Below are 26,025 nucleotides of genomic sequence, written 5' to 3'. Positions count from 1 at the left end.
CAGGGGACCCCTCTCTGAGCAGCTCAGGACCTCCCACTCACTCCCAGGGGGCGGAGATCCGCGGGGGCTGTTCGAGGAGCGGGCTCCCCTTCTCTCGTGGCCCAGGGCCGGCCAGGGTGGCAGTTCCTGCCACGGACACAGCCCTGATCTGGCAGAGAAGAAGGGAGCTGAGCCCCCCGGGGTCAGGGAAAGAAGGGCTGGGCAGGACAGGGCTACGTCACCAAAGCCTAATGGCAGTGGGGGCGGGCGTCCCCCGACCAGCCCAGGCCGCGCTCCCCAAGCCAGACTGGCTTCTGATCCTGTCTCCCTGACAGGCCCGGGGACTCCAGGCCAGGTCTCAGTTTTACTAATGGAGAAACGAGGCCCCCCGTGTTAGGGCCGGGCCCAAAGTGGAACTCTGACCGCTCTCAGCAGGGGTCGCTAGCCCGGGGCCCAGCCCTGGACACTGCCCATCACTGCCCTGATGCCTGGCCCGGAGATGGCTGGGAACATGGGCAGAATCAAGTAACTGGCGACAGGAGCACTGGGCGCGGCGTCCGGCTTGGGGGCTGCCGCCCCCCCCATCCCGGTTCCCTTAGTCATCCTATCTCTTCCCTCCCGCCCCCATCTGTTTCCAAGGCGCCCGAGGTCCCAGAAGAGCCCGAGCTTGGGGGGGGCTCCCCCCCATCAGACCCCGTCATTTCCTTTTGTCTCCAGCCAATGTGACCCGGCCTCTGCCTGGAAATCTTGGGCAGCTGATCCCCGCCCACACGCTGGCCTGGCGCCAAGGTCCCCAGTGCCCCAGAGCTCAGCCCCCTGCCCAGCCCCCAGTGCCCCCCACCCACCCATGGAGCTCAACCCCCGGCCCAACCCCTGCCCCCTCCGGGGAACATCTCCCTCCCCACGGAGCCACAGAAACGTGGCCAGACTCCCCAAGGGCCGGCCCGGGGCCCAGCCTGCCCTCATGGGGGGCACGAGGACACGACAAGTCCTGCCGCTCCGGGGGGGGGCCTCCCGAGGCTCCCGATCCGGTTCCGGCACCCCCTCAGGCTCAACCCAGCCTTTGAGCCTGAACGGAGGCGCCCCTCGTCCTGCTGGAAGCAAGAAGCCCAACAAGGAGCCCGGGCTGGGCCGGCAACAAATGCCTTCGGCTCAAATCCTTCCAGGGACAGGAAGCTCAGCCCCTCGTCAGCTCGACCCAAGTACTCCTTGCAGGGGAGGGGAGCTGGGGCTGCTCTGGAGGCTTCCTGTGCCCGGGGCCCATCCCCACCCCCTCCCTGCCCAGGAGCCCATGGGGGCCCAGCCTCCCTCCCACCAGGCCACAAGCACCTACTATGCACCAGGAAGCCTAAGAACTGCCCACAGCCCTCCCCTTGTCAGGGAAGGCCCAGACCTGGGCTGAGACTCAGGCCCAGGACAGGGCGAGAGCCCAGGACAGGACATGAGCCCAGGACAGGACAAGGCAGGGGCCCCAGGCCCAGGACAGGACGCAGGCCCAGGACAGGACGCAGGCACAGGACAGGACGCAGGCCCAGGACAGGACGCAGGCCCAGGACAGGACAAGGCAGGGGCCCCAGGCCCAGGATAGGACGCGGGCCCCAGCCTAGTTCGGTTCTGCAGGCCCAGGGCTCCCAGCTGACCTGGCCACGGACACTTCCCTGGAAAGCCTGGAGTTCCCCTGCTGCTGCTGCTGCTCCCCTCCCAGCCTCGGGAGCCCATCTCCTGCCCCGGGCAGCTTGTGTCATGGGTACGCTCCTCCCACTGACTTCCCCCTCATTGCCCCCCAAGCCGCACCCGTGCTACAGACTCCCTGTCCAATCTGCTCCCCCCAGTCTGAGATGGCGGGAGTGGAGGTCTTGAGATAGAGATTAGAAAGGAGGAGAGAAAAGGAAGGAAGGAGGGAGGAGGAAGGGAAAGGGGAGGAGGAGACAGAGAGGAGAGAGAAGGAGGGGGGAAGAGAGGAAGGGGAAGAGGAGGGAGAGAAGAGAGGGGAGGAGGGGGAAGAGAGGAAGGGGAGGGAGAGAAGAGAGGGGAGGAGGAGACAGAGAGGAGAGGGAAAAAGGGGGGAAGGGAGGAAGAGGAGGGGAGACAAGATAGGGAAGGAGGGGGGAAAGGGAGGGTAAGAAAGGACAAAAGGGAAAGTTGGCAGGAGGGATGAAAGGGAAAGGGTAGAAGAGAGGAGAGGAGGACAGGAGGGAGGAGAGGCAGGAAGAGGAAGGGGGACAGGGAAGGGGAAGGAAAGGGTTTAAGAAAGGGAAGGAGGGAAGATGCCGGGAAAGGAGGACAGAGAGGAGGGGAAAGAGGAGAAGTGCAGAGTGGGCCCTTAATTAAATGACGGCTGACTGTCTTCCTCAGGGCCCTGGGCCTGCCCTAGGGAGATCCAAGCTCTGCCCATTGAATTTGGGTTGACTGGGAGGAGTCCCTTCTCCCATCTGGCCCCAGCTTGCTCCTCTGTAGGAGGGAGGGGCCATGGACAGATAAACTGAGACCCCTTCTGACCCTAAAATCGCAGATTCCAACCCTCGGACCCACCTCCCCACCCCCCAGGTCCCTAATTCCCTTTTAGGGGATGGAAACCACACCCCCGAAAAGCGGCCCATCACTGCTACGCCCAGGCCCCCAGCCCAGCCCTGGGCCCCCTTCTCCATCCTGTGATTTCCAGGGGCCGGCCATTTCCCTTGCCTCGTTAGCCACTGAGGGGAGGCCCAAGGCCCGGACTGGCCTCCCCACCGCTAGTCCTGAATAGGAGCACGTGGACTTGGCAGCCCCCGCCCTCCCTGCACGCCCCCCATCGGGTTTTAGTGTTTTCCAGGCCCCCAAATCCAGGTCTAGCCATTAGATAGCAGATGGAGAGGCTGAGCTAGGCCCTCTGAGCCCCCCTCCCCCAGTTCTTTCCCACCTCTCTGGAGACCCGCTTCTGAACCTCCAGGGCGATCAGACCATCCCTGCCCTGGCACAGAACAGCCAGGACCCCCCCCCTCCTGCCAGGGACCCCTCCCCACCAGCCAACCTGAAAGGGCATCCTCTGTGGAGAGCCTGGCCCCTCCCCCAGCTCCCAGCGCTGAGCTGCCAGGGATCACTGGGGCTTAGTGCAGACTGTCAGCCTCCCCCCCAGGGACTCCCCAAGAACAGCCCCAGTTGTGGCCGGGATTAGGTCCCAGAAAGCAGAGCAGAAAGGGGTTGGGAAGGGGTAGCTTTAGACTAGCTCTCAGGAAGACCTGATGAGGAGGCTGTCCCAGAACAGCCCGGGGCCTCCTGAGCGGGGGAAGCAGCTCCCAGCGGAAAACCGCGCAGCCCCAGAACCGCGCAGCCCCAGAACCGCGCAGCCCCAGAACCGCGCAGCCCCCGAACCGCGCAGCCCCCGAACCGAGCAGCCCCAGAACCGCGCAGCCCCCGAACCGAGGAGCCCCAGAACCGCGCAGCCCCCGAACCCGCGCAGCCCCAGAACCGCGCAGCCCCCGAACCGCGCAGCCCCCGAACCCGCGCAGCCCCAGAACCGCGCAGCCCCCGAACCGAGGAGCCCCAGAACCGAACAGCCCCCGAACCGAGCAGCCCCAGAACCGAGCAGCCCCCGAACCGCGCAGCCCCAGAACCGAGCAGCCCCAGAACCGCGCAGCCCCAGAACCGAGCAGCCCGGGGCTCCCAGCCCCAAACCCAGCGCCCGGCGTCCAGCCGAGGCTCCGAAGGGGGCCCGAATCTTGCCTTCTCGGGACCACGGTCTCCGCTCCTCGCCCTCAGACCCGGGGCAGCGCGCGCCCCGCCTCCCCACAGCCGCTTTACCCAGGCATCGGGCCGGGGTCTGCGCTCCCATCTACGTGGGCCGATCCTCCCGGGCGGCCCCTCCCCTAGGACTGCCCCGCGGCCAGCACGGGGGGCGCGCCCTGGAGCAGGTCGGGAGGGGCTGCCCAAGGGGGCGCGCGGCCACTTACCTCGGCCGGAGCTCCGCCGCCTCCCCCCAAGCGGCCTCCGCCCGGAGCGGGGATGTCCCGTCCGTGCGGACGGGACGGGCCGGGCCGGACCGACCGAGGCGAGCCTGCGAAGCGTCCGAGCCGCCGCCTGCTCAGGCTCTCGGGGACAGCCGCGCACCCCTTCGGATCCCCCGGGCCTGGAGGCCACCCCCGCCCCCCGCCCCCCGCCTTCCGTCTGAAGCCAATTAGGCGGCTGGGATTCGCGGGGGAGGGGCGGGACGCGGTTGGGGGAGGGGCGGCCGGGCCCCCTCTGGGAATGGGGGGCACCCTGTGGGGGGGGCAGGCCCTGTGTGTGTTGGGGGACACTTTTCTCGCACCCGAGATGCCGAGAGCGAAGGGGGCTGGAGGCAGCGGGACGGCCGCGGGAACAACCCACGGGGGATCGGGGTCCTGCTCTCGCCCCCTTCCCTGAGGACTCCGTTTCGGGCTCGGAGACGGAGGAGCGAGCCTTCACCCCCCCCCCCCACGCGGGGGGCGCCGGGGTCAGCACGTCCATCCCCCGTCTCCGAGCACCGGCCGTCGCCGCCAGAAGCTCCCCCTCCCCCCCGCGCCCCCGAGCGCTCGCCGGCCGGGTCAGAACCGGCCCGGGACTTCGCCACCGCCCCCCGAGGGCGGCCCCGGGCCAGCGAGGTCCAGCCCCCACCAGGGGCGCGGCCCGGGCCCGGGACGGCCGGCTCCGCCCCAGGCACTCCCGGGGCCCGCCCTCGCGGCCCGGAGCGAATGAGCGCGCGGAGGCGGGGGCGGCCCGGACTCAGCCCCGCCTCCTGGCCATCACTCAAATCCTGAGCGGGAAGCGCGCCCGGGATCTTTTGGCCTGAGCGGGCCGCCGTCGGCGTGGGCGAGACCATCACCGCACGGTCGGGGAGACCGAGGGGGCGTCCTCACGCCGGCGCGGCTCCGCGAGGCCACGCAGCCCGAGACCCCGCTGGCGAAGGCCCGGGACCGCGGCCCGGGGGAGAACTTGGGGCGGGGGGGAAAGGGAGCCGGGCCGAGCCGCTTCCTGGGCCCCCCGTCGGAGGCAGTGGAAGCAACCGCTGCGCCGGAAGCGGAAGCGGGGACGAGAGGAGGCGGGGCCCCCGGGGTTGCCGGAGCTCGGGCAGACCAGGAGCCGCGCATTTAGGGTTAGGGAGCGCCCCGCCGCCGCCGCCTTCGCCATGATCATCCCGGTGCGCTGCTTCACGTGCGGCAAGATCGTGGGCAACAAGTGGGAGGCCTACCTGGGGCTGCTGCAGGCCGAGTACACCGAAGGGTGGGTGCCTCCTCCGGGAGCCGCGGCGGGGGGAGGGGCGGGCCCGAAAAGCGGCCGCGGGGGGGGGGGGAGGGGGGCCGGCCCCTCCTTCAGGGCCCTCTTTGGTCTATTGCAGGGACGCCCTGGACGCGCTGGGCCTGAAGCGCTACTGCTGCCGTCGGATGCTGCTGGCCCACGTGGACCTGATCGAGAAGCTCCTCAACTACGCGCCCCTGGAGAAGTGAGGCCGCGGGGAGGCCGGGCCGCGCTGCCCCCTCCCCCCCTCGGGGACCCCCGGCCGCGCTGCCCCCTCCCCCCCTCGGGGACCCCCGGCCGCGCTGCCCGCCCTGTGACAGGCTCGGAGGGCTGAGCCCCCATGCGCGGCCTTGCCGTCCGCCCCGCGAGGAGCCCCCATCCCCCGAGGCCGGGCTCCGCCGTCGGCCCCAGGGCCACAGCTGTCAGTAAACCCGTCCTTGGGAGGGACCTTGGTTCCTTGGTCTGGCCCAGGGAAAGGTCTCCGGGAAACTGGGTGCGGGGCCTCCCCTCCCCTGCTGTGCAGGCCGAGGGGCCAGTGATGGGGGGGGTCCGGAGCCTCCCTGTCCCCACCAGCTCTCGCTGACCCCAGCGGGGAAACGTGGGGACCTTCTTTAGAACATAACGGCTCTCGGGGAGGTTTTCTGGAGCCTCAGTTTCAGTTGAAATAAATGATGACTCCAAAATCGCAGCCAGCTGGTGAAAGTTCAGCTCTTTTATTGCGTCCTTCAGTAGAGCTCAGGCCTCTCTCTCCGCTTGGTTCTATGAGCTCCCTCCGAATGTCTCCAAATCCAAAGGCTTGTCCTTCCGACTCCAGCCGGCCCCAAGGTGGAAGATGCAAGGACTCTCTTGCCTCGGAGATAGGGCCTGTGGGCTTCCTCCCAGAGCGCTCCTCTCCGACCCCTGGGAATGCTCCCAAGTAACTCTCCCCAGCTCTCAGAGCTCCCTGTATATATTAGCATCTCCCAAAGGTTAGCTCCGCCTTCTGGAGAGAGAGGGATTCTGGGTTATCTCCCAGAGTGCTCTCTGGCCCTAAGGGAGGTGTGAATTCGGATATCTCATACCAAGCCCTGAAATCTCCCAAAAGTGTGAACTCCATTGAGTACTTAGATACTTATGAGCTCTCTAAAGGTGTGAACACAAGCATTGTTTCCATCAGTTGTACTTAGTACCTTGTTTCAGGTTCTGGCCCAAAATATCTTCTGAGATCAGAGCAATCACACAAAACCAGGCCAAACCAGATAACTCTCCTCTCTATCAGCTCCAGTGGCTTAACCCTTTGTAAAGATTCCAACAGGGAGGATGCTGGAAGCTCGGGCTCCCCAGGCTGAGCGGCATCTGGGCCCGGCCTTGGAGCGGGCAAGGCTCGGGTCTGTGCCCTGGCCAGAATACAGCAGCCTCCCCTGCACAAAAGGCTCCGGAGGCTCTTGTCCTCTCACCTGGAGGTCCGATCCCAGCACCTGCTCACCTTTGGCCAAGGAGAAGGGGGGGGGGGGTGAGGGCTAAGCCCCATTTGGAGGGAGGGTTCCACTTTTCGATCTCTTTCTGGCTCCCACAAAGCTCTTAGACCTCTCAGTGACGCTGCTTTGCCCACTACTTTTATTTTTAGTGTTGGGACTTAGATCAGAGGCATTAGTGCGCCTGAGGTTAAGCTCAGGGGACTCCCAACCACTTGCCTCGCTTACTGCTAAATTGCCTTCTTTTAAAGTTCATACAGTCCGGGAGTGATGTATTTCAGACTAGGGCGTGAGATGGGAGTGGGGTCTCAGGTGGAGAGCGGTATAGGAAATGCTTGCTATGTGGGATTTGAACCTCGGCTTCCCTCCTCTTCAACATGGCTTGGCTTGGCTGGAGGCTTTTGGGCAATCACCTTGCTTGGCATTCGTCAGGCCATACCTCCTGCTACGTGTGGGGTTCACCCACTGTGCCTTTAGCACTTGGGGCCCTGTTCCGTGCAGGTGGGTGGGTAATACTGGGATGGTCTCACATTCTGCACTTGTCCAGTTTCTGGTTTGCTTCTTCTATCTTCGGCGCTGAGTTTGTCGCAGGGAGCTCATGTCTACAGCCATCACTTCCTAAGAAAGCATTCTACTGCTGGATGACTAGGTAGTGTTTATTTAAATATTGCAGTTTCTCTCATTCCTCGGGATTCAACTTCACTCTCTCTGTGAGAGCCGACTCAGGATTGGGGACTTTTGAGGACTCGGCTAGGGTTGGGATGGTGGGATGAGACTTCCTTTCTCTAAAAGGCACAGACATGGGGTAGACATGTTTCAGGCTATTTGAATCACCTTTAGGGGTTAAGCGGGGTTGAGGTCTAGGGTTGTTGAGACAGGGGGGTTTAGAGGAGTGAGATGACTTGGCACCTGTTCTTCGTGGGTGGGGCCGCCTCTGCTGCATTTGTTCTCTCTGGGGAATGTTCGGGACTTGGGGATTATCAGCAGTGGGGTTGTTTTTGGGGCGGGAGTTTCTTCCCTAGAAGGGTAGTTTTATCAGTAGTCAGTGGCTGAGCTTAAGTACAAGTGGAAAGAGGGGCACTTAAGTGTGGCAGGGTGAGTGGGCTAGGGAGGGGCCTTGTAATGCTTAAGTTTGAGGCTTTGTACAGGCAGCAGGTGAAAATCATCCTCAAGATTCTGGGAGAAGGGAGGTGGTTGAGGGGTCGGGTTCTCAGCTCCTCTCCCTTCTGCCTTCCTGCTTTCCCAGCTTTCAGCTCTGCCTTTCCCTGCTCCCTCCCCTCACTGCACACAGGCAATGCCCAAGTTTCACGGTTTCGAGGTGATCTTTCAGGTGCTCCTGAATGAACTTCTCCAGTTTGCTGATGCAGCCGCCCTGGGGGACGGGAGGGAGGCCTCCTGAGGAGGGAGCCCAGGGGCCCCAGCCAGACCTCGGCCTAAGGGACCCCTCCATCCCCTCCATCCATCAGCCACGGTGGCCAGGGGGCCCGGGAGGGGCCCGGGGCACATGCCGGGGACCGGGGAGGGGGATGGGGCACACTAGAGGCCCGGGAGGGGCACCGGGCACATGCCAGGGACCAGGGAGGGGCACGGGGCACATCAGGGGCATCCAGGCAGCCGTTTCTCGAGGCCCCACCTACCTCCACTTTGTAGATGTTGGAGGCGTGGTCCCGCTGGCCGCAGCCCTCCACCACAGTCTTGCAGCAGCTGTCCGGGAACTTGCGGCCGCCGGCCTCTCCGGAGCGAATCCATGCGCTCTCCGCCCAGTCCCGGGAGTTGTTGCTCCCGCAGCACTTGAACTAGCGTGGGCGGCAAAGGGGAGGCCAGCGTGAGGAGGGGGCCGGGGCGGGGTTCCGGGGGGCTGGGGAGGGGGCCCCGGTGTCCGGGGGCAGAGGCCCAGAGGCCGGCGAGGGCACAGGGACACCGACCTCCTGCTGCAGCTTGTCCACCGCCGTGGTCACCCCCTCCTGGCCGGGCTGGTGGTACTTCTGGACCATGGTGTCCTTGAGGGTGTCCTTCAGCTCAGAGCTCAGCTGGGGGCGAGGGAGGGGCGGCCGTGAACCCAGAGCTCCGGGCCACTGAGCCACGGCCTCTCTGCGGGGGCCGGGGCCCAGCTCCCTCCCCCAACCCCCCCCCCCCCCGGGTCCCCGGCCGAGGCAGGGCAGTCCCCGAAGGGAGCCCCATCACAGCCAGAAAGGTCTGCCGGCCGGCCCCGCCCCCCAGACCCCCTCCCGGCCCCCCCACAACGTCCCGCCCCACCTGCTGGTAGTAGACGTAAGCCAGGATGCCCGCGATGACCTCGAGCAGGAAGATAATGAGCAGGAGGATGAAGTACTGGGGAGGGCAGAGGGCGGTGAGACCCTGACAGAGTGAGTCACAGGCCCTGCCCTCCCCCCAACTCTGGCTGTGGGAGGAGGGGGAGGGAGGGGCGAGGAAAGAGGGGAAGAGGAGGAAAGAGGGAGGGGAGAGGAAAGGGGGAGGGAAAGAGGGGGGAAGGAAGGAGGGGGAGAGAGGGGAGGAATGCTCCCCCTTGGCTTCCCCAAGGGCAGAAACACCCCCAAAGGCTGGGCCACGCCCAGAGCTGAATAACAGCTCTCCCAGTGATCTCATGCAACCTGAGCTGAGCCTGCAGACAAAGGCCTTGGTTCCCCCCCCCCCCAACCTGGGGAGAGGGGAGACAAAGGCCTCCAGTCTCCGGGCACGGATCCACCCCGACAAGGCAGGGCCAGGCCCAGGGAGTGTCTCCTCTCCAGCCAGGCAGCCGGGCAGCCGCGGCACCACGGAGCCATCCCGGGTGGGCTCAGGCAGCCTCCCCCCTGTGTCCCAGGCTGGTCTCAGACCCCTCCTGGCTGCGTGACCCTGGCCCAGTCACTTCCCCCTTGCCTGATCTCATCCATGGCAGCCCACCCAGTATCTGCCAAGACCCCCAAGGGGCCGGGAGAGCTGGAGCCCACTGAGCAGCGACTTCCCGAGCCCACTCCCTTCTCCCCCAGGAAGGGCCTTTAGAACGTGGGTGCCAGACACCTGGGGGTGCTGGGGGTGAGCTGACCCCCACCCCCCACTCTGCAGCCCCCCAGGGCCCTCTGGCGCTCAGGGGCTTGACCCACCAGGCGAAGCAGGTTCCTCCGCTCCTTGAAGGTGGCGCAGCATCCCAGGATGCCCGTCACCATGACCACGGCCCCGGCCACCACCAGGATGTAGGCAATGGCCAGGTAAGTGCTTGAGGCCAGGAGGCTGATGTAGTCGCTCTTGAGGGCCAGGGTCCAGATGCCCACGGCCATGACGAAGAGGCCGGCCAGCTGGGGGGGGGGGGGGAAGAGAGTCACTGTCCGGCCCAAGCCGTCCCGCCGGAGTTGGGGGGGCACATGAGGAGGGCGTCAGGGAGACACCAGCCTCTCGCCCAAAGGGTCCCAAGAAACCCCAGGCAGCACCGGCCTTCCACCCCCGGGCCCGCCCCCCTCCCAGGAGTCCCTTTCCCCCAGGGCCCAGCGTCCCATAGGGCCGCCCCCAGGTGCCCCTTTGTCAACACAGCTCCAAGTCTCCCTGCTCTAGGGCCTCGGCCTAACCCCAAGTGGGGGCACTGTCAAAGGGGGGCAGGGAGAGCTGGTTCCGAGACTACGGGGGCAGAGGGGCAGCGAAGGGCTGGGCGGGAGAGGGAAGGCCCCGAGGCACAGGGCAACTGATCACACAGCAACGGCTCCAGGGGGCCGAGGGCCAAACCCCAGCTCACGGGCCGAAGCAGGACCCCCAGGTGGGACGTGGGTGCCCCTCCCTGCTCACACCCTGCCTCCCCCCCAGGCTGGTCCTTGTCCCCCCCCAGGGTGGTCCTTGTCCCCCCCCACCCCCGGCTGGTCCTTGTCTCCCCCCCAGGGTGGTCCTTGTCTCCTCCCCAAGCTGGTCCTTGTCCCCCCCCAGGCCTGGTCCTTGTCCCCTGCCCCCTTACCCAGAAGCAGCAGTTGAAGGTAAAGAGCAGGTACTTCAGGCAGATGGTCCCACATGTCTCCTTCTTCTCGTTATATTCGCCCATGGCGAGGGCCCAGGTGGGGAGGGGGGCTCCCAGTCAAAAGGAAGACCTGGGGGCGGCAAGGCCAGTTAGGGAGGTGGGCCCTGCCCGGCTGGAGCCCCCCCTTCCAGGCCGATCCCTCATCAGCCACAGCCCCTGGGGGGGGCAGCTTGGCCTGGGACCTGCCCCCCCAGTGCCCCCCAGGCCTCCCAGCCACCTGTGCCCACAGCTTGGAAGCGTTTCCTCGGGAACTCAGGGCAAGGGGCGGCTTCCAGGCAGAAATGACAAGTCAGAAGGGAGGGGGCCGCCCCCCCAGCACAGCCAGAGCAGGACTTCCCTCCCTCCTCAGTGCCGGGAATCTCTGCCGGGGCCAAGTTCATTTCCTCAGCCCCGGGGGAACCCTGGTGTCCAGAGGAAGCCCGAGGGCGGGCCAGGGCAGGAAGCCCCCCCAGCGGCCCAGGGCGCAGGCTCCCAGGGCGGCCCCCTCGGCCCGCCCCGCCCCGGCCCACATTCCCCAGGCCCAACGTCAGGCTGGGCCCAGCCAAGGGGAGCGGAGCCGGAGCCGGGCAGGAACCAACTGGCCCTGGGGGAGGAGGAAGCTCCAGAGCGGAGGGAGGGCAGGGGTCAAGGCCGCTGCTCTGCCCTGCGCTCCCTCCTGGCCCTCAGAGACGGCTCCCTCACCGGGGACCTGGGGGGGGGGGGGGCGGGGGCTGGTCCCTTTTCTGTAGGATGAGGCTCCTCCTCTCCGAGCCCTGCTCTAACCATTGGTCTCCAGCACCTATTACCCCAGCAGAGGCTTCTTGGTGCCCCGGTCCTCCCACCAACTGGCCGTAGCCCCTCCTCTGGCTCAGACCCCGGCCTGTGGAGGCCGCCCCCACCCAGAGTTTCTGGACAAAATGGCTGAAGGAGCCAGGAAGAGAGGGGGGGGGGGCGCGGTGCCATCCATCCGGGCCCTTGCCAGCCGGCCCCGTCGGCCCCTGGACGACAGCGGCCGCCTTCGCGGGCACCCAGGGCCGGGCCAGCTGCTTGGCCAGCCTGACTCAGTTTGCCTGCCCTGGCTTGGACTTTAGCTCCCTGGCTCCGGCCCAGCAGCGCACCCTGCCCGCTTATCAGCCTTGTGCCTCCCAGCCCTTCCCCAGCACCTGGCATGGGGAGAGGTCCAGGAAAGGGGCTCCCGCTGCGACTCCGGCCCGGCCCCGGGAGGGCTAGCGGCCACTCTGGGCAGGGGAGAACGGGGGCCAGTCCTTCCTCGAGTGGGGGGAGAACCTCGGGGGACCCCCGCTGAGCCACCTCCCCCCAAGGGTCCCAGGGTCCCAGCCTCTGCAAACATTTGGCGGGCGCCTGGCCTCTGGGGGGCGCCGTCTCCCAGGATCTCAGCAAGCCAGGGCCAGGGGCAGACAGGCGAGAGGCCCCTGGGGCCGGGGAGATGTGGGCGCAGGTGCCCCAAGCTGCTCACGCCAGGCTGGGCCTGAGGAGGGGCCTGAGGGGACAGGCACCCAAGGGTGCCCCTCAGCTCTGGCTGGGCAGGGGTCACCCCCGGCACAGAGAAGGGGAAGGGGCCGGACCCCGCCCCTGCCCGGCCGGGCCTCCCAGGATCTAAGGCCAGGAGGCACTGCCCCCGCTCTAGGACAGAAATAGCCCTTGGAGTCACAGGGGACAGCCTTGGGCCCCACCCCCACACAGCAGGCTCCCCTCCAATCCCGTGGCCTGGGGCACTCCCCAGAGATGCTCGATCCCGACTTCCAGGGGAGAGTGGGAGCGCCCCCAGCCCCGCCAGGAGCTCACCGCCCCCCCCCCAAGCTGGAGAAAGTCTCAGCCAATGAGGTGGTGGGAAACAGAGGCCCTGCCAGGTCAAGGGGGGCTTGAGGAGGCCCCGAGGCCACTGGCCCGACACAAACATCCCCCGCCCTCCAGGAGAACAGATGCTTCATCGGAGGAGCCCCCTCCCACTCCTTGAGACCCTCTCTCCAGGATAAGCGCGACCACCAGGGCTCTGGAAGGGAAACTGAGGCAGGGAGCGGCAGGGGCGCTGGGGCGGGAGAGTAGGTGCCTTGTGGGCTGGGGCCCAGGGATCCTCCCTTGGGCCGAGGCAGGCGGGCGGCCCCGGCCCACCCCGGAGAGGGGGGTGGGGAGAAGGGAGACGCGGCGCGGCCCGCGGCCGGCCCGGGGCCCCCCGGAGCCCCCCCGCCCCGTCCCCCACCCCGAGCGGCCCGGGCCCAGTCTCTCACCGAGCTGCGTGCGGCCCCGAGCGCGGCGGCGGCGGCGGCGGCGGCGGCTCCGGTGCAGGGAGGAGACGTGGATGGGACGGGACGGAATGTGAGGCCTCCGGGCCAGGCCCCAGACAGACCCCGCCCCGGCCCGGCCCCGCCCCGCCGGACCCAGGCCCGGCCCTCGGCGCGGCCCCCGCCCACAGGGACGGGCAGAAGGCGGGCGCGCCCGGCCCCCGCCCCCCCCGCCCCCCCCCCGGCAGTCTGAGAACTCCGAGCTGGGGGGGAAAGGACGGCCCCGGGCGTCCCCCGCCGAGCGACCTTCGGGGTGGCCCCCTCCCAGCCCGAGCGCTCCCAGCGCGAGCTTCCGGACCCGCTGCCTCAGTGGGCCCGGTCTGGGCCGCCGGAGCGAGGATGGGGGGAAGGCGGGAGGGGCCGCGGGGGGGCGGAGCTCTCTCCGGAAAGGGCTTAGCGTGCACCCCCTGCCCCGCAGCCTCTGACCCGACCGGGGGCGGGCACTCAATGGAAGGGTCGCCCCCACCCCCCATCTCGCTTCCTGTGCCTGGGGGAGGCGATGGAAAGGTTCCCCCCAGATTCTCGTGCTGGGCTGGGGGGGGTGGAGGGGGTCACACCAGGTTCCGGGGGGGCCGAGGCAGGATCCCCCCAATGTTCCTGTGCGTGGGGGTCCGCAGGGGCGTGTCCCCCCCGAGCGAGCAGAGCCGCGTCTTCCCGGCCCGTTTGTCTCCCGGCGCGCCCCGCGGCCGAGTCCATTTCTCCTCCGGGAAGGTGCGACCCCCAGGCCTGCCTCCCCCCGCCGGTGTGCGGGCCGCGCGCTCACAGCCGGCGCTTCAGAAATGTGCACTGGCTGCTGGGCTGCGTGAGCCGGGCAGCGCCCCCCCCCCCCCCCCGCCGCCGCGGCCGCCCCCCCCCCCCCCGAGCGCCGCCCGGCTCAGAACGTCCCGGGGCCCGCCGCGCTCCTGCCGCCTGCGGGCGGACAAATGGGCCCCAAACGGGCCGGGCCGGTTTCGTCTCCCGGCCTCCCGAGCTGTGCCGGGGGAAGGTTCTTAAAGGCGCCGCTAGGGGACGCCAGGCGCGCAGAGCGCGGGCCCGGGGGCGGACGCTTGGCGGCCGGGAGACCCTGGTCCCTCACCTGTAAGGGGGATAAGTAACGGCCCCACCCCCCGGGGGATCCACTGGGATAGCAGTTAGAGAGCCCCCGGCCCGGCCCGGCCCGCAGCACCTTCCCTCCCCCTTCTAGGCAGTGAGGGGCCCGACAAGTCGCTCCCACAGGGTGGGAAGGGAGTCACTGGGCCCCCAGGGCTCCCCAAGTCCCCCAGCTTCCCAAGGCCTCCAGGGCCCCCACCCCAGGGTCTCCCAGGCCGCCAGGACTTCCAAGGCACCTAGGAGCCCCCAGGCTCCCAGCCAGGCCAGGGGCTTGGTAGCCCGCCTCAGAAAGGGCAAATGAGGGTTCCGGTAGCCCCTGGCCCACCCCCTCCCCAACCTCTCCAGCATCAGAACAGCCAACGCCACCTAGCGGGTAAAAGGCAGTAAGGGCGCAGGGCCCAGCCTGGTGGGCGGAGAGCTTCCTGGTGCTCTGCCCCGCCCCCCACCTGGAAGCCTCCCCCTCCTGGGGCCTGTGCCAGAGCCTGCCTTCCTCCAGACCGCCCCCTCCCGCCCCCAGCTCTGTCCCGCCCCCAGTTCGGACCCAGGGGCTGCCCGTGGAGGTCAGTGGCAGGCCCAGCGCCCACTTGCGCCGTGGCCCCCACCCCCCACCCCACCCCCGCAGCCCCACAAACACGCCCAGGGCCGGTGGGTGCATGGCCGGGTTTATTTGGAGATGGGAGCTCCGACGGAGGCTACTCAGGACAGCACTGATGTTGCAGGGTCTTAGTCCTTCACGTTGAGCGAGGGCTGAGGCCGCGGCCTCCAGGCTTGCTGGAGACCAGCAGAGCCGTGGCTTCCTGGGCCAGGAGCTGGGGGGACGAGAGGTTTCAGCCCCGGCCACAGGGTCAGCCGTGGACGCCTGGTTCTGCCCGGCCCAGCTGCCAGCCCGACCCCAGCCTTCCTCTGGCCCCCTGGGGCACCCCGGCCCCTCCCCCAGCCCAGCCCAGAAGTGAGCAGAGCTCCCATGGGGAGCTGCTCCCTCACAGCCTCCCCAGGATGGCGCACTCTGGAGCTGCGCTGTGGCCGGGACGTGTCGGAAGAACGGCTGGAGATGGAGGCGGGGAGACTCCTGCTGGGGCCGGGCCGGCGGGACGGAGAGGGGGCTGCCCCCATCAGGGCCCGGTGGCGAGGGCCCTTTGGGAGCACCCACAGCCGCAGCAGCAGGTACCCCGGGGGAGCCGGGCAGGAGGAGCTGGAGTCTTCCTCCTCCACCCACTAACCAGCTTCCTGGCGTCAAAGGCGTCTCTCTCATCCCGCAGCCTCCTGTTCAGGTCCCTGGTGACGCAGTTGGGAGAGAGAACAGGACATCAGCGGGGTGGGGGGGGCACTCTGTCCTCAGCTGAGTGCTAAAGGAATGAAGTGGGGGCCATGCAGACAGAAATGAGCGAGGGGGGGACATGGGAGCCATCGAGGCTAATGAGGGAGGGCAGCGGCAGGGGAGCCAGGAAGTCAGAGGGGGAGAGTTTTTCAGAATCTGGGTCTGGTCAAAGGGAGGTCTGGGAAAAGGAGAGGCCGAGGAGCCGAGCTCGGCTTCGGCCCCAGACTGACCTCAGGAGCTCCAGTTGCCGGAGGAGGCTGTGTTTCTCCTTCTGCATGTTCCTAGACACAATGACCGCATCCCTGTGGACAGGGAGCAGCGTTAGGGAGATAGCGCAGACGTTACTGACCTCCCCCTTCGATGCCTGTGGTTCGTGCCCTCAGGCCCTGCTGGGTCCCCAGAGATCAGGCCACCTCCAGCCTCCCTCTCTCCAGGATCAGAGTCCCCCTAGGGTAGATGCTTGGCTCCTTTCCAGGGAGGGGAGGGAGGAGCAAGAAGAGAAGGAAAGACAAGGGAAACTGAGGTAGCAGGGCTGCTCTCAGAACAGGCCGAGATCCCAGGGGCTCCCGCCCCCGGGCCCAGAGTCATATTGCGGGACCTGTGCTTCTGCTCCTTCTCAGCCTGGGCTTCCATTTGCAGCTGCAGCAGCTGCTCCTGAGCCGCCTCCAGCTGGGCCCGGCTCTGCTCCAGCTGGGCCCGGCTCTGCTCCAGCTGGGTCCGGAGCTCCTCATTGGCCAGCCAGAGCTGGGCGTTCTGCACCTGCATCTCCAGCCGCTCCGACGTCCGCTGCTGCAGCTGCTGCTCTAGCTGGGAGGAGGCGGGAGGGAGAAAGGCTCAGGCCTGCAGCCCAGACGCCACGGGCGGGAGTGGCGCAGGGGAGCGGAGGGCCAGGGGAGCAGCATCCCGGACACGGGCATCCTCTGCTCGTCTGAGGAGTGCTCCTCTGCTGTGCTCTCCGAGGAGCCCCCTGGCTGGGGAGGGGGAGGGATAGGCCTGCCATGATCTGATGCTATTCTTGGGCGCCCTCCTGCCGGCTGGAAGCAGTGTTTCTGGGCAAGGCCCCCCATCTTCCTCCCTGCCCCACGAGAGACAGCTTCCGGAACCTGGGGAGATCCAAGACGGCTCCTCGGAGGCCCAGCAAATGGGAGCCCCTCCAGGGCACAGCCGGCCTTGTGTCCCCCCGGAAGAAATCTCAGAGTTCATGGAGCATGGGAGCCAATCCTGGCTCCCAGAGCCTTCAGGGTGTGGGGAGAGGGGGCCCAACTCCCTAGTGCAGACAGGGACGGAGGGGGCTCAAGGAACAAGAGGAAAGGAAGCTGCTCTGGTCCACCGAGTCGCAAGGAAGCAGGGGATGAGGAGCTTGGGCAAGGGCCCTCCTGCCTAGGCCAGGGCCTGGCGTCCAGGCCCTCTGCCACACCCGGAGCCCGGAAGGATTTCTCTATTTGCCTCAATGACAACTCTTTCCTTCAGGTTCAGCGAGGGCTTATTGGTCAGCCCGGGTCAGGGGGTGTGACAGTAATGATCGGCCCGGGGCATGGGGTATGACAGTGGATAACAAGGACATATATAAATAGAGAATCAGCATAAAGAGAAGAAACACAAAATGTGCTCCTGGGGCCAAAGGCCCAACGAGCCAGGATTCTTCCTGGTCTGAGGGAGCAAAGAAGGAGAAAGCGACAGTGAAAAGGACCCTCAAAGAAAGGCTCTTCTGAGCAATTAGAACCCCCAGCCGCCACCCCCCCACAGAGAGGTAGGGACTGGGGAGGGGGATTGTTGGCTAACACAGAGGGTCACAGGTTTGTACTTAATGATTTTTCTCTATTATAAAGGACAGCGCCCCCCACAGGCCAGAGACACAATGATCTCTTGAAGGGAAGGGAAGGGAAGGGCGAGACTTGTAACTGAATCACTCCTGGTTTTGTCCCTTGATACTTTGTTTCTCTGGCTCTGCCCCTGGCGGGGTCAGGTGTTCTGTCCCCTTTTCTTACAGCGCCCCCCACAGGCCAGGGACACAATGATCCCTTGAAGGGAAGGGAAGGGTGAGACTTGTAACTGTATCACTCCCAGTTTTGTCCCTTGATACTTTGTTTCTCTGGCTCTGCCTTCCCAAGACCCCAGAGCCCTCCAGGCAAGGACTGAGGCAGGCCTGGCGGAGCCCCAGCTTCGCGATGCTTCCCTGCTCCCTCCATTCTTTCATCACCAAAAGAAAACGGCCTGGGTTCGAGCCCAGGCTCCACATTCAGCAGCAGCTCACCCTGGGCAGGTCCCCTCAGCTTTCTAGCCCTTGGTTTCTCCTCTGGAGAGAACAGCCCTTGCATAACCCACTCGGTTGGTGGCTGTTAGGAAAAAGCCTCCTGGAAAAGCTCCAGAGCTAGACAAGGAGATGGCGATCTCATGCAGCCCAGGGGGATCTCGTGGGAGGGTCTGCCTGAGACCCGGCCCAGATGCCCCGAGTGAGGCCCCTTCTGGGCCCCAAGTGTGGAAGGTGGGGCATCGTGGGCTGTTTAGGAAGGGAGGGAGGGAGAGAAGGAGGGAGAGAAGGGAGGGAGGGAGGGAGGAGGGAGGGAGGAGGGAAAAAGAGGGGGGGAAGAAAGAAGGAAGGGAAGGAAGGAAGGAAGAAGGGGGAGGGAGAGAGGAAGGAGGGAGGGAGAGAAGGAGTGAGGAAGGAAGGAAGGAAGGAGGGAGGAGGGAGGAAAGAGGGAGGGAGGGAGAGAGGGAGGAAGGAGGGAGGGAGGGAGAGAGGGAGGAAAGAGGGGGTGGGTGGGGGGAGGGAGGGAGGTGGGTACTTGCAGCCCAGCACTGGGCCAATCCTCAGATTTCCAGGGTTGCTGAGGCAAAGGTGGGCCCTGAGGGAAGCCAGCAGTCCCCCCAAGCAGACTGAGTAAAGATGCAGCTTTCCTCGGGGACTTTTGAGGGTGCGGGGTGGAACTTTGCCCTGGCAGGGGTGGAACCGGGCAGGACCACGGGCTCCACTGATGCTGCCCCGGGGAGGCAGGAGGGGATCACGGAGTGACCCAGAGGCTCTGATGGTCCGGGATGGGGATCATCTCCCACCAAGCAGTTCTGGGGGCCACGGAGGGGTGCTTCCGAGCCTGGCAGAGATGGCCCTGCCCCCAGGGACGCCCGGAGCCTTAGGAAGTTCTCGCCCCCGCCACGCCCCCCCCCCTCCCTCCCCCTCCCCCTGCGCCCTCACCTCCCTCTGGCCGCGGCTGGCCCGATCTAGCTCCTGGTCTCGATTCTGCAGTTCCTGCAGGATGTGACTGAGCCGGTCCTGACGGGAGGAGTCCTGTGGGGGGAGGGGCAGGTGGCGTCGCAGCCCCTCAAAGCCAGCACCAGGCTTGTGCCCATTTCCCAGAGAAGGGAACCTCAGGTCACCCGGGCTGCCTCAGGGAAGGGCTGTTGACATGCGGGAGGGGGCCGGGCCCTCTGTGGCCCCTCCCAGCGCCTGTGGCCATGGGTGGCTGGGAGGGGGGGCGCTGCGGGACACCCCCAGACCTGGTTTTGCAGCCGCTCCCGCCTCAGGATCTGCTGTCCATTTCTTCCAAACACCGATTCCTTCTCGGGTCGCCCGCCTGGGAGGCAGGGGACCCACTTCCCCAAGGCCCCCCAGCACTTGGGCCCGCAGTCTCTCTCTGTGTGTGTTTACCCACAGGGGCTTCGGGCCGTGCCCATAACCCGCGAGGCCCACCCCCTAGCAAAGTCCCCATATAACAGCACCCCACAAATTTCCCCCAACCCCCCTGACACGCCCCCCCCCAGCGCCCGCTCCCCTGGGGGGCCGCCCAAGCCCCCTCGCCCCTCCCCAGGCGGGAGGACCGGCAGCAGCACATCCTCGGCTCCCCACTTTCGGGCCCTCCCGAGCTCAGCCAGGGCTCGCACCTGGTGCTGCCTGCGGAGATGGGGCCAGGGGTCATGGGGGACACCCCCCAGCGCCCCTCCCCCCAGGACTGGGGCTCCCCAACAAAGCTCATCAATGTCCTGCACGCCCTCCTCCCTCCCCACCACCTGCTGACTTGTGCTGGCTCGGGGGCCACTGAGACCCCTGGATCCTTGCTAGCGGCCCTCTCTGAGCCATGCTCCCTCACTGACCCCTTCTCCCTTTTCCTTTGGCTCGAGCTTCCCTCTGCCAAGATCTGAGTCCTCCCTTCCACCTGCTCCCTCCTCAGGCACTTGGGCAGTCGGTGCTCCTCCCCTTCGGCCATGGCCTGACACAAGGCCCCAGCTCAGGCCAAGTCCAGATCACCGGGCCCCGCCCACGTGCCCTGGGAACGCACATCAGCAGCCTGGCTCTTTCTGGAGGCCGTCCCTCACCGTCAGACGGCCTCACCCTGGCCCCGGGGCAGCCCCCTGCCAGAGCAACCCTCCCCTTCCCGTCTCCAGCTGCCCCCAGGAAAGGCCTCCCTTATTCCAGGGCCTGAGAAGGGGAAACTGAGGCAGATCCAGGGCTCTGGGCCTGCTGCCTGTGCCGGGGGCGGGGGGGGGGCTCCAGTATGGTTCCTGTTGGGGGGGGTCCAGCATGGTTCCTGTTGGGGGGGCTCTAGCATGGTTCCTGTGTCTGGGGGGGCTCCAGCATGGTTCCTGTTGGGGGGGGCTCTAGCATGGTTCCTGTGTCTGGGGGGGCTCTAGCATGGTTCCTGTGTCTGGGGGGGCTCCAGCATGGTTCCTGTGTCTGGGGGGGCTCCAGCATGGTTCCTGTTGGGGCCCCGCCCGGCTCCTTGTTTGGGGGCTTAGCCACCCTGTGTTGGGGGGGTCAGCCCGCTCCCTGTCATGGGGTTTCCGATGGTTTGGGGCCCTGCAGCCCGGCCCCGGGGCAAAAGGCAGAAGGAAATGCTTCCGGCACTAAAGACATCCTGGCCACAGCCCTCGGGGAACGGCCAAACCGGCACACACCAACGTAGGGCACCAATTTCCCCCCTTAACCACACCCCTTGAAGGAAGCCGGAAGCCCGGCCCCGGCCCCCCGGGCGCCCCCAACCCTGCCCCCAGCGGGCCCCAGCTGGCGGCGCCGGCCGGTCGGCCGCTCCTCGCCAGGACGGGGGCGGCCCCCAGCCCCAGGGGCCCCGGGTCCCCCTCCCCGGCCTCCTCCTCCTCCGGGGCCCCGGGCCCCGGGAGCCAGCCGGACTCAAAGGTCTCCTCCTGGGACCCCAAGGCGGGGCCGCTCCCCGGCATCTCCGCTCCCACAAACGCTCCTGCAGAGACGGGGGCCAGAGCATGGTCCCGGAGCTGGGATTCCCGCCCCCGCCAGCACGCCTCCCACTCCCAGCAGCGGCTCCCAGGCCGCACATCCTGCGCCCCCACCCAAGTTTCCTGTTTTTCCGCCCTGTTCTCCATCCGGGAATAGGAGGAAGTCGGGCCCTTCGACCCCTGAGGGGGGGTGGATGCCTGGGTCCGCTCAGGATGGGTGGGGAGAGGGGGGCAGGAGGAGGCCGAGTAGACGCAGGTCACACAGGGAGGGGGCGGGCAAGGAGGGCTCCTCAGGCTGCTCTCCCACCCCACGCCGCGGACCCAGGTCCAGACCCAGGAGACCCCAGGCTCAGGCGGGCCTTCAGGCCGCCCAAACCCCCAGCTGGGGAGGCTCAGTCCCGTCTCCTGGGCAGCTCACAAAGGCCGGGCCCCGCTCTGGAGGGGGCGTGCCACGAGCGCAGATCCCCGTGCGGGTGCCCGGCGCCCAGGTGCCAGCCGCTCACTCACCCAGGCCCATGCTGAATTCTCGGGGGGTCAGGAAGCCCGCGTGCCCTCGGTCCAGGCTCTCAAATACGGACTCCAGCTGCTCCCGGGTCAGGGGAAGCTCGTTCTGGAGCCTCTGGGGAAGAGAGGCCGAGCCGGTGAGGGCCCCAAGGGCCGGCGGGTGCGGGGCCGGGCCCGGCCGGGCTCCCCCTCACCTGCAGGTCCGCCTTGGTGATGAAGCCTTTGGCCTCCTTGTCACACAGGAAGAAAAGCTCCCGGGCCTTCTCCAGCGTTTCCCCGGGGTCTCCCCCGGACTCCTCACTCGGGGGCTGGGGGGCCTCCCCCGGGGGGCCATCCCCTTCTTGGGGCCCCCCCCGGCCGGCCATGCTGGGACGCGGCTGGTGCCTGCTGGGGGAGGGGAGACGAATCAGCACCCCCTCCCCCTCCCATGAGAGTGAACGTGCTTACACACACACACACACACTCACACACACCTTGTACAGAGATCTGATATATATTTATATCTCTCTCTTCATATATATATAGAGAGAGACAGAGAGAGACAGAGAGAGAGGGGGCGGGGGGGGGGGGATCTCAGTATAGAGAGCTGTAATGGGCTGAAACTGAGCAGATGCACTTGGACAGCCGAGCACTTGAGGCTAACTACCGACTGGCCCATTCTCTATTAGCATTTGCTTGGAAAATGGCCCGGCCCACTATCCTGGGGTGTATGCAGAGGATGGTAGGAGGGATTACCAGGGGTCCTCAGACTTTTTAAATAGGGGCCAGTTCCTTGTCCCTCAGACTGCGGGAGGGCCGGACTAGAGTAAAAACAAAACCTTGTTTTGTGGGCCTTTAAATAAACTTCATAGCCCTGGGGGAGGGGGATAAACGTCCTCCGCTGCCGCATCTGGCCCCAGCGTAGTTTGAGGACCCCTGGATTAGGGGGTGGAGGAAGATAAGCGAGTGTGGCTCCTGCGGAGGGAGGAAGAGGAGATTCCTGTGTCCATTCGTCTCACTTGGACAGAGAATGAAGGCCAAGGACGTTTGCTCATCCTGACTCCGGCTGATTCTAAGGCGGTCTTCACAGAGAGATAGATAGAGATAAATACCTGGGATACTGAGATACATACATACATACAGAGAGAGAGAGAGAGAGAGAGAGAGAGAGAGCTCAGTCTACATAGATATAGACATACACACACTCACACACCTGTACAGGGATTTGATATAATCCATATAGCTATATCTATTTTCCTATAGATATATACACACACATGCACTCTCACACACACACACATGCACTCACACTCACACACACACACATGCACTCACACTCACACACACACACACTCACCTGTACAGGGATTTGATATATATCCGTATAGCTATATCTATTTTTCTCTAGATATATATGCACACACATGCACTCACACTCATACACACACACATGCACTCACACACACACACACATGCACTCACACTCACACACACACACATGCACTCACACTCACACACACACACACTCACCTGTACAGGGATTTGATATAAACCCATTTAGCCCTATAATCCCTATTTTTCTCCCTAATATAAACCACACATGCACTCCCCCCTTTTGAAACATCCACACACACATTGCACTCACACCACCCCTGGCACCTCCACACACACACACATGCCCTTTCACACCCCTCCTTTACACTCACCACACACACACAATGAACTCACCCACACACACACACCCCATGGGCCTCCCCAAACACCTTTTCCAATAAACACACACATGCACTCACCTCCAACACAAACTGCACTTAACCAAACAAAGCCCTTTAAACTTCTCCAACCCTCCTCCCCCTCCCACAACCACAACCTCCCTTCACCCCAATTCCAGTTCCTCTTAACCCCACACCCCCAAAAACATGGCTTCACACCTTCAACCCCCAGTAACACTCAAACAACCCTGGGTATCCCAACAAACCCAAAAACATTAAATTTACAAACCAATAAAGGACCTGGTTCAATAAGGTGCGGAGGAAAAGCCCTTTGGGTAAGGAGCAAAAGTCCAGGGTTTTCCCTTCTCCTCCCAAAAGCCTTTGGAAGGGTTCTTGAACCCTGGAGGGCGGATTAACCAGGGGCCCGGGCCAGGCCCCCCAGCCTAACAAGGGGTTCGGGAAAGGCGGAGGCCGGGGGGCGGGAGTCCCCAAGGGACCGGGCCCTTGGGGAATGGCCAAAAATTGGCGGGCCCAGGGAACCAATCGGAAGAAAAGGGGAGGAGGCCTTCTAAGGAAGGAAGCCGGAGAAGCGCGGAAGGTGAAGGTGGAGGCAAAAGGCCAGGGGGGGAAAGGGGACCTTGGGCTTGAATTTGGAAGGGTCCCCGGGCTTCCCCTCCCCGCCTGGGCTGGGGAAGGGCCTTGGAGGGAGGCTGGGGGCAAGGAGGGTTTGGCCTCCAAGGCCCTGGGACCAGGGGCAGGGGGAAGCCTGGGGTCAGGAAAAGAAGGAAAAGAGAGAAAGGGGAGGAGGTTTGGAGGAGGAGGTGGTGGGAGGTCCAGGAGGGGGGGGGAGGAAAGGGCGAAGGCCCAGGTAAGGCCCTTTGGCTGGGCGGGGGGGCCAGGTGGGTCTGGCAGTGGGAACCCGGCCGCCTCCCAAACGGGGCCTCCCTCCAAAGAGGGGGAAAAACCGGAAGGGTTAAAGGCCCAGGGAATGGGGGAAAGGAAGGGGCAGGAAGGAAAGGGGATGGGCAAAGGGGGGGAGGGGGGAAGGGAGAGAAGAAAAAGGGGATGGGGGGAAGGGAAGGAAAGGAAGGAGGAAAAGGGGGAAGGAAGGAAAGGAGAAGGGGAAGGGAAAGGATGGAAAAGGGAGAGAAGGAAGGAAGGGAGGAAAGGAAAGGAAGGAAAAGGAAGGGGAGAAAGGGAAGGAAGGAAAGGGATGGAAAGGGAAAGGAAAGAGAAGGAAGGAAAGGATGGAAAAGGGGGAAGGGAGAGAAGGAGGAAGGAAAGGATGGAGAAAAGGGAAGAGGAGAAAGGGAGAAGGAAAGGATAGAGAAAAGGGAAGGGGAGAGAGGGAGGAAGGAAAGGATGGAGAAAAGGGAAGGAGAGAGAGAAGGAAGGAAAGGATGGAAAAGGGGGAAGGGAGAGAAGGAGGAAGGAAAGGATGGAGAAAAGGGAAGAGGAGAAAGGGAGGAAGGAAATGATGGAGAAAAGGGAAGGAGAGAGAGAAAGAAGGAAAGGATGGGGGAAGGGGAAGGGGAAATGGAATTAGGAAGGGGAAGAAGGGAAGACAGGGAGAGCCACAGCCAGGGAGCCGGCCTTTCCAATGGGACTCCCCTGGGACCCTTGGAGTCGCCTCTTTCCCAGACTCCCCGGGGGCTCCGGAATCTGGAGAGTGGGGCTAGGAGGCCGGCCTGGAGCAGAGCCTGCGCTCCATTGGCTGGGAGGATCGGGACTGCCCGCAGCCCCTCCCTCAAGGCCGCGGAGGAGCCAGGTGCTGCACTCTCAGGCCCACAGCCGGGCCAGCTGGGCCAAGTGTGAGCATCTCCCCGGGACACAAAGGGTTAAGGAGCCCGTCGGGACACCTTGGGCCAACAGGGAGGGGCCGTTCACGTGGTGACCTAATCGCTTTAATATCAGGACCTCCCAGAGGTCGGAGAACTCTGGGCCCTGCCCGGGGGAGAGCGTGTGCCAGTCCCCACCCCCACCCCGTGGCAGCTGCGCCCCCGCACCTCTCAGGCCCCCCCTATCCGTCCGCCCCCCCCCCCCCCCATTGTGCGGCCCGGGAGGGCCCCGTGACTCACCTCCAACCTCCTTCCCCAGCTCAAATCTCAGCCCAAAGCCCCACGGGAGGCCGGGGCGAGGGGCACCTCGGGGCTCCGGAGCCCGGCACTGCCAGCCGCGGCTGACCCACAGCAGGCCCGTGACCGGGGATCCAGCTGCTCCCCGAGGGGTCCCGGAGCGCCCAGTATTCTGACCCCCCCCACTCCCGCAGGTGCAGGGACCCCAGCTGTGTCTCCTCCTCCCAGAGCTTCTCCCAGAACAAATGAAGCTCCGGGATCCCGTGCCAGCCTCTTCCTCTCCCACAGGTGCCTTTCGGCCGCACCCTAGGGCCCCGGTCTGCACCTGTCACTGCGTGTGGGAGGGCAGGAGGGAGGGAGAGCGGCCCCTTCCTCGCATTCCGCAAAGGGGGGGGGCAGCGGCTCAGAAGGGGAAGGCGAGGCAGCGCCGAGATTTCGGGGCTCCATTTGCTCAGGCTCCTCTCCCCCCTTAGATAGGGGCAGGGGGGAGGGAAGAAATGGGGCTGGAGTGGCCAGACGTCGCTGCCAGCTGGCCCGGGCCGGTTTGCCAACGGGGGATTGTGGCAGGCCTGGGGGCCGGGGGAAGTGACCTGGCGAGAGCCTCCCGGCCCCAGGGGCCCCGCCCGTTCCCCGCCCCAGGGGCTCCGCCGGTCCCGCCCCCCCCCGCCGCTGCCCCGCTTGGAGCGGAACGCGGCCGCCGGTGCGGAGGATCTCAGTCCAGCCCGCCCGCCGCGGGTCCAGCCTCCCTCGCTGTGCCCTATTCCGGGCCGCCGCCCCTCGTCCTCCTGCTGCGCCCGCCTCCGGCCCCCCGCCCTCGGGCCCCACGGGGCTCTGGTCCCGTTTGGGGCTGAAGCTCGGGGGGGGGGGGGGGGGGGGGGCGGCCCAGAGGCGGCAGAGGTCGGGCGTGGTGGGACGGGGGAGGAAGGCGCCGGGACGGGTGCGGCTCCGAGGGCCGAGGTGCCCCGGTCCCTGCCACCCTGGAGCGGAGCCCCCCGCTCGCCTCGGCTCTTACCTGGGAGCCGCCCGCACCTGCGGCGGGCTGCCCGGGGCCCGGGCCCGGAGGGGAGGATGGGGAAGGGAGGGCGGGGCGGGCCACCGCGCGGCTCCTCCCGGAGAGGGGGAGGGGCGGACAGGGGCCGGCCCGCCACATAACCCCTTTCCCGCCGGGCCAGCGCTTAGGAGCCCCGGCCGGAGACCGGGAAGGAGAGGGGGCCAGT

The 26,025-nt window shown here is 65.9% G+C and overlaps 3 protein-coding genes across 3 annotated transcripts; 1 reads left to right on the top strand and 2 right to left on the bottom strand.

The window, feature by feature from the left end:
- Positions 1-4,934: 4,934 nt before the first annotated feature.
- POLR2L (RNA polymerase II subunit L) lies at positions 4,935-5,899 on the top strand. The gene is made up of 2 exons (XM_031942588.1): positions 4,935-5,196; positions 5,312-5,899. Exons 1-2 carry the CDS (start codon positions 5,102-5,104, stop codon positions 5,418-5,420), a joined length of 204 nt encoding a protein of 67 aa, XP_031798448.1. The 5' UTR covers positions 4,935-5,101; the 3' UTR covers positions 5,421-5,899.
- A 2,071-nt stretch (positions 5,900-7,970) lies between these two features.
- On the bottom strand, positions 7,971-13,036 carry CD151 (CD151 molecule (Raph blood group)). The gene is given in 8 exon segments (XM_031943587.1): positions 7,971-7,989; positions 7,991-8,037; positions 8,303-8,461; positions 8,591-8,695; positions 8,922-8,996; positions 9,770-9,961; positions 10,606-10,735; positions 12,894-13,036. Coding segments are annotated over 7 exon segments (681 nt in total). The 5' UTR covers positions 10,690-10,735; positions 12,894-13,036.
- Positions 13,037-14,680: 1,644 nt separating this feature from the next.
- Positions 14,681-26,011, bottom strand: CRACR2B (calcium release activated channel regulator 2B). Its single transcript, XM_031943586.1, has 12 exons — positions 25,821-26,011; positions 22,134-22,141; positions 21,237-21,429; positions 21,046-21,157; positions 20,330-20,543; positions 19,104-19,243; positions 18,850-18,926; positions 18,548-18,640; positions 15,953-16,161; positions 15,585-15,656; positions 15,257-15,311; positions 14,681-14,845 (listed from the first exon to the last, which is right to left on the bottom strand). Exons 1-12 carry the CDS (start codon positions 25,956-25,958, stop codon positions 14,768-14,770), a joined length of 1,389 nt encoding a protein of 462 aa, XP_031799446.1. The 5' UTR covers positions 25,959-26,011; the 3' UTR covers positions 14,681-14,767.
- Positions 26,012-26,025: the final 14 nt, after the last annotated feature.

The sequence above is a fragment of the Sarcophilus harrisii genome, chromosome 6 (assembly GCF_902635505.1).
Source record: "Sarcophilus harrisii chromosome 6, mSarHar1.11, whole genome shotgun sequence".
In the NCBI taxonomy this organism is placed as follows: domain Eukaryota; kingdom Metazoa; phylum Chordata; class Mammalia; order Dasyuromorphia; family Dasyuridae; genus Sarcophilus; species Sarcophilus harrisii.
This window is presented reverse-complemented; position numbering and strand designations above follow the sequence as displayed.

Excerpts from the sequence above, each read along its gene's own strand:
- POLR2L (XM_031942588.1), top strand. The coding sequence starts at position 5,102 with ATGATCATCCCGGTGCGCTGCTTCACGTGCGGCAAGATCGTGGGCAAC. Across the intron at positions 5,197-5,311 it reads CAGGCCGAGTACACCGAAGG|GGACGCCCTGGACGCGCTGG; the intron begins GTGGGTGCCTCC and ends GGTCTATTGCAG.
- CRACR2B (XM_031943586.1), bottom strand. The coding sequence starts at position 25,958 with ATGTGGCGGGCCGGCCCCTGTCCGCCCCTCCCCCTCTCCGGGAGGAGC. Across the intron at positions 21,158-21,236 it reads TCACCAAGGCGGACCTGCAG|AGGCTCCAGAACGAGCTTCC; the intron begins GTGAGGGGGAGC and ends TCTCTTCCCCAG. Across the intron at positions 18,641-18,849 it reads GGGAGCGGCTGCAAAACCAG|GACTCCTCCCGTCAGGACCG; the intron begins GTCTGGGGGTGT and ends CTCCCCCCACAG.